Below are 10,390 nucleotides of genomic sequence, written 5' to 3'. Positions count from 1 at the left end.
GACCTTGGCCGACAGACAGAGCCGAGCGGCGGAGGAGGGAGAGCAGCGGAGCCCCGGAGCTCCCGGGAGCCCAGCCCCGCTCCGCACCCGCGGCCGCCGGGCAGCGCTGCCAGGAGCGGCCCCGAGCCGCGGGGTGCGGGGGTCCCCGCTTGTCCTACGGCCCCAGGGTGCGGGGTGCGGGGGTCCCCGCCTGTCCTGCAGCCCCCTGAGCAGCCCCGGCGGGCGAAATCCCCCGCCAGGCACCCAGGGCCGCCCGTCCTCTGGAGGGAGAGCCGGCCCCCGGCAGCCGTCCCCCAGCTTTCCTTCAAAAAAGCCGTAAAAATCCGCCCGAGTTTGCAATTCGCCACCCGAAATCCACGCTCCCTCCCCCACCCCTCTGAGTTATTTAATATAAAATGTATTTTTGAACGCCCGCTCGGATAGCATCTCGCCAATATTTATATTTCCACGTTGCCTGGCATCCACTGTCCCACATTAGACTCTGCCTCTCTCTCCCTCTCTCTAATCCTGCCACTTTAAATAGATGAATTAATAAAGCAAATGAGGGTCTAATAAGCTGACTGTCCTGCCTATTGAGGCAGGGGGAGAGAGACTAGAAAGTGCGCCAAATTTGTTTGCAGTGGATCAAGGCTAGCCGCCTTTGCTTCACTTTCTTTATCTTAATTCCGACTTGAAAAGATATAATTATCTAGTTTGAACAGAGCTGCTATCAAATCCTTCTCTAGGCAAGGCAGGGGAGAGCTGGAGTGGATTGCAGTGTTCTGAGCCGCTTGGTGCAGCCGGAGATAGGGAGTAATGAAGTTGTGGAGTCCTGAGATACAAAGGGCATTAACCTCATTAGCATGAAACCTTTTCTTCTAACCATTGTGGGACCCTTTCAGACTCCTAATCCCCCCTATTTTCAAAGCTGGGTTTGTAATAAAGCTTTTAGGGGTTTTTTTCAAAGCTAATGGCATTCTCTGAAGATTTTATTGCTGTTACGCTACATAGGACGCTTAATTTTTTCCCCCTCTCTCCCTCTCTTCCCTCACGGTTAAAAAAAAAAAAAAAAGAAAAAAAAGGGGTGGGGGGAGAAATATATGGTTCCTACAGAAATAAGCCTTTTATCAAGATGGGAAACAATTTCTAGAAAGGCCCAAGTCTGCTGTTCGGCCGCCATCCGTTTAATGTTTGCCCATTTGCCCGGGTTTGAAGTGGGGAGCGAGGCAGCCTGGGCGAGTTCAATGTGCGTCCTGCTTGGCTTCCAGATCTGCACCATCAGCTGTTCGAGGAGGGAAGAAACGCGACGAGAAGTTTACCTTGGGAATAGCTCTACTAAATAATTAGCCCGGGTTTAAATGGAGGGGACTGCATTGCGACATGCGTCCTAACCCTGACTGGGCCTCTCTCATATTTGTAGCACAAGTGAATGGAAAGTCACCGGGATTGTATAAGAAGAGATGCTAAAAAAAAAAAAAAAAAAAAAAAAAAAAGAAGATCGGATATTTTTTAAAAAAATTAAATTTACATAGTACCCGATAGAGCCAACTCGTGTACAGAATGTCTAATCTTAACTTTTCAAGGCAGTATGTTTAACAAAGCTCGTATTTTTGCGATGCATTGTAACTTCGCCTTATCACAGTGTAAAGGGTAGTCAGATTGTCCTAAATTATGTCCAACTAGCCCCCCTGGATCCACGGATTAAGAGATTAAAGGAGACCACTGGGCAATGCCTCCTCTTTCCCCTTCATATTCCTGGTATGATAATTGCCTAAACTGATTTGCACTTTCACAAAAGCTTGCAGGATTCTTTGTAGCTCGAACAGAGCAGACGAGGTTTCTCTATCAATGGAAATAAAACTGATTAATGCAGTCTATCAGGCTAAGGAGCAAATGAAGCATGAAAAAACAACTGTGTACCCCCAGAAAACCAGCTAGTTTCCTCAAGGACCCAGAGCAACATTTCTTTTCTTTTCTTTTTTTTTTTTTTTTTTTTTTTCCTTTCCCCCACCTCTTTAATGTCAGAGTTTTACTCCGTGCCCAGGATCGCTCCCTGAGAGCGGCAGGGAGAGCAGAGAGCAGCAGCTGGGGCGCAGCCTCTGCTCACAGGACCTGCTTCTCACCGCACCCACCTGGACAGGGGATGCAAAAGATGGGGGAAAAGACCAAAAAAAAAAAAAAGAAAGAAAAAGAAAAAAAATCCTCTCTCGCTAAATAAAGCACACATTTTTGCCGAGGAAAGCCTCTCTCGGCGGAGCGCGGCAGTTTCACAGTTTCACGGTCACGAACCGGTCCGCACTTCAGTTCCCAACCAGGGAAGGGGCTGGGTTTCTCCTTGAGGTTTTTGTTTGGTTGGTTGGTTCTGTTTCGGGGGGTTTGGGGTATTTATATTACAGCAAGTGCGCCTCTGCGGCTTATTTTTGGAGGTCTATTTAGCAGCCAGCGAATACATTAAGAAAATGCGCCTATGGCCGCAGGAATGCGCGGCGCGGCCGCGGGGGTTCAGCAGCTAAAAACAAGGCGGTGTGGGGGGAAACCTCAGTTTCCGAGAAATTTGGGGGTGAAGGGGAAAAGATATTGCTTAAAAAATTAGGGCATATTGATAAATCTTTATTGACAAAATATTGACAATGACATACTTCTTGGAAGTATATAGTGTGTTAGAATTCTAACAAATTAAACACAAAACACAAAAATATTTACATTCTGGTATAGGAGACATGAAGGAAACAATTGTCACTTTTTTTTTTTTAGTAGCTCTATGATCTCGGAATATTATAAGGTCAGTGCTTGAAAATTGACCCAATGAAAATGGTCATTAGAAAAAAAAAAAAATCAATCCGCGATTTTAAGTCCCTTTTCTCTGGATCCTCCCAGCCTAGAAGGTGTCCCCACCGCCAAAACTGGTCGCTGGGTTTGCGCTTTATAAATCTTAAAAAAAAAAGTAATCATCATCCGGTTTTGCAATGGGGATACAGTTGGGGGGAGTGGGGAGATAATTCCATTTGATTCTTTTTTTTTTTTCAGCAAAAGTTATGACCAACCCCAACCTCCCCCGCCCCCCCGCCTTTCCCTCCCGTCCCTCCCCTCCCCACCGTGTTTGTCCATCCGGAAGGAACACTATGCTTTGTTACTGCTACTTCATTTAGCTTTCACAAACACTTTGACGCCAGAAGTTATTATAAAATGTTTACAGACTGCACATTTCTCGTAAAATAAAATTAAAAAGCACACAGAACCTGTCTTAAAGGGGAAAAAAATTACAATTCATGTCTGTCTTTAGGAACCGGAGTAATTTTTTCCCGGTTTTTTCTTTTTTTTTTTTTTTTCCCCAGACGGCTTTACACATGCAATTCAAGTTTCTGAAACAGGTGTGGGTTTTGGCTGCTTATGGAAATTTCTCTTTCAAAGACGGAAAAAACCGTGAAGTGCAAAATGTCCCGTAAGGTGTTAATTTTTCTGGTTTGGTTGGGGGCTTTTTTTTTTTTTTGCTTCAATTTTTTTTTTTTCTTTTTAAGATTTTTTTTTCTATATATTTTTTATTTTTTTTTTTTACGTTATGCTTTTAAAAGTGGACTGCGATAAACGGAATACCTGTCAATCACCTCGTCCCGGTGTTTTGGCTTTGATTGACAGATCCCCTTTGGCAGAGCGGTGCCGGCAGTGCCACAGTCCGGAGCCCTCGCTGGCTGCCCTCGCTCGCTCCCAGCTCCCTCCCGGGCGGGAATCGCGTTGTGATGAAGATCTCCGTGTCCTTCCCCGCACCGCCACGCCGCGGGGCTGGGGGGGGGGGGGTGGGGTGCTGAGCCTTTAACACTTTCGGTTCGTGGGATGCTGGCTTGGAAAAGTCCAAAAGTGCCAGTTTTTTAATCGTCCGACGTGACGTCGATTTCCTCTGGACTGGCTTGTTTGGTGGCGATTCTCCACCGGTTAATGTGATGAGTCCCTTTTTTCTTCTGTTGTGAGTCTGAACCTTCCTCTTCCAACTTTTGCCGCTTGAACTTTGTCCGTCTGTTCTGAAACCATACTTTTACCTGCGGGAGGAAAGGCACCGGGCGTTAGTCCTGCCCGGACCAGGGAGATGCTCTGCTCCCCTCCTGCTCCGTGTGCCACCGCGCCCTGCGCTCCGTCCGCAGCCTGTCCCCACTGCTGTCACCCTCGCCAGTGTGGCGAGCAGAGCCAGGACCCCTTTGCCACCCAAAGCTCTGCGAGAAAGGCACGGCCAGGCTGCCCCACGCCCCGCGGAGCTCGCAGCGCTCGGGAGCGGCGGCACGGCCGGGGGATGCTCCTGGAGCCCCCGCGGGCGCGCAGCCCCGAGCAGCGCCCAGGTAGCCCACACAGCGTGGGGCTCGTCACCTCGACGGCCCCAGTGCCCGGAGAGGCTCCGTTCCCCGCTCCTGGCGGGGTGTCCCCCCTCTCCAGCCCCGGGAGAGCCGTCGGGGCCGCGCCGGCCGCGGGGCTCCCACCTGCCCCACACAGCAGAGCAAAGGCAGGGCCTCGTCCGTTCTAAAGGGGGCCAGGATGGGGCTGGGGGGAGGACGCACGGGATTTTTTTTTTCCTCGTGGAAAAGAGAATAAAATGTACAAAAATGGCCCGAATAGAAAAACGCCCATCGCTCTGCGCAGCGTCTCCCTGGGACGCGCCGTCCAGGAGCGATCGCGGTGCGGGGAGAGCGGCAAGTGGCATCATAAATATCTCTGGTTTTGTTCAGCGCCGCGTAAATCTGACTGAACCATCCGGCAGCTGACTTCAGGGCTTTAATTACAGATAGTATTGATCTGGGAGCTATCTCCAGGGCTGGCCACACTCCTTGTAGCGTCCAAAGGTAAACTTTTTTTTTAAAAAAAAAGCAATTTAAACTCTGGTTCTGTCTGAAAGTGCCTGATAAAGGCCTCAGCGAGGGGGGGAAAGGGAACTGGAGCATTTTAATAAGCTGGTTTAACCCGCTTCGCTGCCTCTTCAGAACAGAGACCTGACTGGCCGGACACACATCTCTGCTGCATTTTCATATTCTCCAAAAGTCCCCCATTAAAAAGCTGAGCGGGGAACAAGGGGTGAGTTTAATTTGCTTTTAGTTTGCTAATTGAAGGGGAGGACGGTTCATTTCTGCACGCTGATCTCCCAAAAGGGAGCTCATTTGTAGGGGACTGGGGGTTTGACATCCGGACAAAAGACCCCAACCAGCTTCGGAATCAAGCAGCACAAAGACCACCTTAAATACAGCTTTCCAGTAGAAATAAGCCTGTGACCGGTCCCTTGTTCGGGGAACCTCATAAAAGTGGCGATCCCTTTTTATTGTTTTGTTAGGGAGACATTTTAAAACAAAAGCTCCAACCTCTTTATTGCTTCCCCCACGAAAAGGAGTTAAGAAAAAAAAAAAAAGTGTTACAACTTAATCCGCCCAGAGAACGCTGTGTTTACTGGGAACTTTGAACTAGGCTGCGGCTGGGTATTTTGGCTTTTTTTTTTTTTTTTTTTTTTTTTTTTTTTTTTTAGTACAGTGCCACATACTGTAGCAGAGACAATCCCCATCTGGAACCCTCTCTCTCCACGAGTCTCCTGGAAGGGCACAAAACAAAAACCCGACACAACAACAACAACAACAACGACAACAACAACAACAACAACCACCACCACCAATCCTCCAAACTCCAGCCTTTCTTCCGGCGGGGAGAAAACCGCGTGAAAAACGCGCTCGCAGCGGGCCCGCCTGCCCCGGGTCCCGGCCGTCGGGGGGAGCCTGAGCCCGCCCCGCCGCTGCTCCCGGCCCGTTCCGCGCCGCCGCACGGGCCCCCGGCCCCGGTACCTGCCGGGACCCAGAAGCATCGCCGAGAGTCCCGCCGGAGAGACCCAACAGTCCCCGGTGCGGTTCTGGCCCGCAGCCAGTCGGCTGGGGCTGGGGGGAGAAGGAGGGTGGAAGGGGTGAGGGGGGCATTCCTTGTGAGTAATGTCTCTGCTTTTATTTTTCATCTTTCTGCCCTCCTGAACCGGCTCGTCGCATCCCCTCTGTCGGCTAGGAACGAGCGAAAATTCATCCAAGGAGCTGTGTTTCTGCTGTAGGGTCTAAAGAGGAGGTTCTCCTCCTGGCCCCCACATTTGTTTGGGGGCTTTTCCCCTAATATCGAACTCCTTCTTGAGGGTCACACCAGTCCCGCAGCAGAACGACCGGACCCGCAGACCGCAGCTCCTCTCGGGCCGGAGCTCCGGCCGGGGCTGCCCGGGGGACCCCAAATCCCCAAATCGCGCCCCGAGCGCTGCGGCTCCCCACGCCCGGCCGAGGCACCGCGATCCCGGGCACGGGAAAAAGATTTTGCGACACTCAGACTGGAGAGAACCCTCTCCCCACTGCACCGCTTCGGGATGGAGGCCTAAACACCCCTAGAATTCGCCCTTGGCGCTGCCCGAATCTCGGCCCGGCCGGGTGGCATTTCCACAGCAGATGCCCGTACTTTCGCTTTCCCAGCTGCCCGGTCCCTGCTCGCCCCTTACCTGAGTTTCCGTGAGGCTGAGGCTGTGTGCCAGCTGTTTTCTCTCCGCTCCTACTACATAATGGTTCTTCTCAAAGGCATGTTCCAGTCTCAGTAATTGGGATGGGGAGAAAGCTGTACGGATCCGTTTGGGTTTCCTGGCCAGTGCATTGTGCAATAGGAAGCTCTCCGGGCTGGTTTCATTCCCTGGGAAACAGGGTAAAACAGATTAATAAAGCACCTTCCCCAAATACACTCGACAGCACTTTTTAGCGTAAGAATTTTTGTCTCCCACCATCACCCTCAGGATAAATCCAACTATAGTTTCTTTTTATTTTTTCAACTCCTTTTTTGTATTGAATTTTCCTTTGATAAATACATGGAGGGATGGGATAAATAAGCAGGGGGAGGAGAGGACTGGTATAAATTAACATGCTAAAACACAACCTGGGGAGCACTACAGAAAATAAAGAAGAAGAAAAAAAACAGAATTGGCCAGAGCACGGCTGCGGTGTCTGCGGCTACACCTCACGGCTGCCCCCCTGCATCCCGACCACCGGAGCCTCACATCTTTCCCTATTTGTTTGTTATTTCCATCTTCCCTTCGCAGCCAGCTGCTCTCGGGGCCCCCTGGCCGCCCACCGGGCTCCGGGAGTCTCCCGCCTGCTCCCCCGGCCTGTCTCGGCTTCCCTCGCCCAAAACTTCGGCCGGAGCCTTTCTGCCGCCGCTTGCCTTCGTTCTCCCGGTGTGCTGCCCGCAGCGGGGCTCCCACCGCCGCCTTCCCGGCCCCATGACCCTCCCCGCTGCCTCGGCGGCGCTGGGAACCGCCGTGGAAATAAAGAATCAAACTCCGAGGAGGCCACAGAGCGGCCATCCCATCCCATCTCATCCCATTCCATCCCATCCCGTCCCATGCCGTTCCTGCCGGCCTGCACTGGAGCGGGGGCGGGAGCGGGGGGTGGTGAGCCGGGGCTTTTCGGGGGACATTTCCCTCCGGGGTGCCCCTGTGCCGCTACTCCGGGCTGGTCCTTCCGAGGTGGAAGCGGCACCGAGGGGCTCTCTCTGTAAGTGCTTTCAAAATCGTTGGAGGAGGAGGGTGTGTTTGAAATCAGGCTGTGGCTCAACACCAGGACATTTCCGCCTTTCATCTACCCCTCGTTACCAATCGCCTGGTGCCTGCGACAAATAATTTGGTGAGCGAAACCTGTAATTTTATTCTGAAAGGGTAATAATCCATTTTGTGTCTCAGAGCGCCTGGCTTTGGAGAGAGTGGCTCCTTTTTCAACCCGGCTGCAGCGGCCCGGCTGTGGAAGGCCGTGGAAAATGCAACATGCAGGTGGTTTGCTTTCGTTCCGAATTAAAAAATAAAAATACAAGGGAAAAAAAAAAAGAAAGAGATGGATCCCTGCGAGTGGAGACTGATTTTGTTTTGTTTGTTGGTTTGCCTATAACGAGAGGGGCAGAAGCCGGACCCATTACGGGAGAAATCGGCTCAGCCCTCGGAGAAGACGCTGCCGGTTACAAAGGGTTAAGCAAGGGGGATTTTATTGATTGTCCGCCATTGGATTCGGTTATTTCCCTTCAGCTGGTTATTAATCCTTGGCATTTGGAGCCCCTGGTTGACCGCAGGGTCGGGATCGCCCTCCGTGCCCCTTCCCCGGCTCTCCTCCTCAGCCCCATCTCCCCGCGCTGCTCCGGTGCTGGGATTAATTCCCCACACACGCTTCCCTCCTCCTTTCTCTGGGGTTCGCTTCGTTTCTTCCCCTCTAACAAGGGCAGCGGCCGCACTTGGGGCTTCCCGCGGCTCGGCCCCGCAGCTCGGCGGGCACCGCCGCCTTCCCGGGGGATCTCAGCCTCACCATTCCCCGCTCTGCGCGGCCGCTTCCTTCGGGGGCTCCTCTCTAGCTCCTGACACACCGGAACAAAAAATATCCACCTTTTCGTCTGCTTTTAATGGGAGCAGAAAGCTGACGAAGTCCCAGCCGGCCTTGCCTTCCCGCTCGCCCCCCTCTCCCCGGGAAACCAAAACAAACCGGGAAAAGCAGCAAAACAAAACCAAGCCCGAGCTCCTCGGCTCTGACAGCTCTCCCAAGTTTGGCGGAGGGGGAGACGGGGACAAAAGCGCCCGGGCCCGGCCGAGCCGAGCCTTCCGCTCCGGGCAGGGGCCGCCGTCCCCCAACGGCGCGGGGACCGGCCGGGGGATGCAGGGCTGGCTCGGGAGGAGGAGAAAAGTTGCACGTACCTTGGAACCTGTGGCCCAGATACCGGTAGCGGTGTATTAGCCACGGGTAGAAGGTGGAGGGGTCCCTTTGCTGCGAGGCGAAGAGCGGGTGCGTGGAGTGCGAAGCAGGCAGCGGGTGGGCGGCCAGGGCGTGAGGAGGGGGCACGGGATGGACCGGCACGGCCGGGTTCGGCGGGTGGGAGACGGCCTCTGCAAAGACCAAGTCCGGGTTGGAGTAGACCCCCCTGCCAGTGGAGTGGAAGCCGTTGAGAAAAGGGTTCATCGGGCTGGAATTGGCATAGCTGAGCGCCGCCGGCCGGATAGGATCCTCGGAGCGAGACGCGGGCAAGGGGCTGTCTTTGGCCACCAGCGACTCGATGGTGAAACACCGCTTGGGTGTGGGCTGAAACATGCTGCTGCCGCGACGAGAGTCCCCGACCCAATCTCTGCCCGTCTCTCTCTGGTGCGCGGGAGACGATCCGGGGAAGTTTGCAGCAGGGAGTGACTTGAGGAGGGATAGATACACACATAAATAGACAGGGGCTGGAGGAAAAGGAGGCAGCGGCAGCCAGCGGTACCCAAAAGGGAGACACACACACGCACCACGCACACACTCACACACACACACAAAAAAAAAAAGTTGCTGGGAGAAGTTTCCCTCCTGCAAGGAAAAGGCGGTCGCGCCCCCCCCTCCCCCCCTAAGTCCAAAGACAATCCATGGATGTGATCGGCCCCTTCACAAGTTGTGCAAACGATTTGTTAGTTCATGAGCCTAATTAGTGCTGGGATCACATAAACAGCTTCCTCTGAAGCCTGGTAAATGGCTTGATGATTGGTCGCTATTACTCGCCTTGAGGTTGAAGGGGGAGACTCTTTAAAGTGCGTCAGAGGGGAGGCGAGCGCCGGGCAGCGCCATCGGGAGGGATGGAGCCGCGGATCGGAGTGCGGCGGGAGCGCGCCCGCCAGCGCGGGGGGAGCGCGCCGCGCCGCCGCCCCCGCCCGGCCCCGCTCGGCTCCGCGCCCCTCCGCGGCCGCGCTGCCCTCCCTCCCCTGCCGCCGCTCGGCGAACAAGGTAGGCGGACGGGGATCGGGGGGGATGGGGGCTCAGCGGGACGGGAGATGGGGGGCCCTGCATCTCCTCGGGTGGGGGCAGGGGGGAGTTGGGCTGCTCCGCCGGCGCGACACCCCCGTCCCTGCCACCTCTCGGGTACTCTCGGCCCGGCGAGGTTACCTTGGTCGGCCCCGGGGCGTCAGGGAGAGATGCCCCGCTTGGGAAAGGTTTCGTCCCGGTGAGAGAACGGGTCGTCCTCCTGCTCCGAACTTATTTATTTCCCCTTGGCTCGTCCGCGCTGGGCGCACCGCGCGGCGCGCAGCACAAAGCGCGGGGCAGCCGCATCGCGCAGAGCTGGGACACGCCGGGCGCTCGCAGACGGGACAGGGGATCGAGTCTCCGGTTCCAGCCTTGTCCGTATTTTCGCGTTTACCTTTGGGTCCGGAGATGATTTTAGGGCTGAGTTCTCCTCCTCCCATTGGCTGGAGCTGCAGAATAATTATGATCACATCCTAATACTCTTGGCTGGTGCTTACTGTTTATTGGTAGTTAAGGATCTATTATCTATTCATCAGCCTCCCATTTTTGCCAATTACATTCTTCTAAAGTGAAGTACCAGCAGGTATTTTGCACATTTACAATTAATGATAAAAAAATCTGGCGTACTTTAA

At 53.9% G+C, this 10,390-nt stretch overlaps 1 protein-coding gene across 3 annotated transcripts; it reads right to left on the bottom strand.

Moving 5' to 3' along the window:
- Positions 1–3,092: 3,092 nt before the first annotated feature.
- Positions 3,093–10,088, bottom strand: EMX2 (empty spiracles homeobox 2). Of its 3 annotated transcripts, XM_066554704.1 has the most exons (4): positions 9,900–10,088; positions 8,690–9,173; positions 6,470–6,654; positions 3,093–4,013 (listed from the first exon to the last, which is right to left on the bottom strand). In XM_066554704.1, the coding sequence occupies exons 2-4, from the start codon at positions 9,078–9,080 to the stop codon at positions 3,846–3,848; spliced, it is 744 nt and encodes a 247-aa protein (XP_066410801.1). In that variant the 5' UTR covers positions 9,081–9,173; positions 9,900–10,088; the 3' UTR covers positions 3,093–3,845. The 3 variants fall into 3 exon arrangements, with proteins under 3 accessions (XP_066410801.1, XP_066410800.1, XP_066410802.1); XM_066554703.1 differs by lacking the exon at positions 9,900–10,088 and having other exon boundaries at positions 8,690–9,190; XM_066554705.1 differs by lacking the exons at positions 6,470–6,654; positions 9,900–10,088 and having other exon boundaries at positions 8,690–9,190.
- Positions 10,089–10,390: the final 302 nt, after the last annotated feature.

The sequence above is a fragment of the Molothrus aeneus genome, chromosome 8 (genome assembly GCF_037042795.1).
Source record: "Molothrus aeneus isolate 106 chromosome 8, BPBGC_Maene_1.0, whole genome shotgun sequence".
NCBI classification, from domain to species: domain Eukaryota; kingdom Metazoa; phylum Chordata; class Aves; order Passeriformes; family Icteridae; genus Molothrus; species Molothrus aeneus.
The sequence above is the reverse complement of the archived record's forward strand: the minus strand, read 5'-3'. Positions and strand labels throughout refer to the sequence as shown.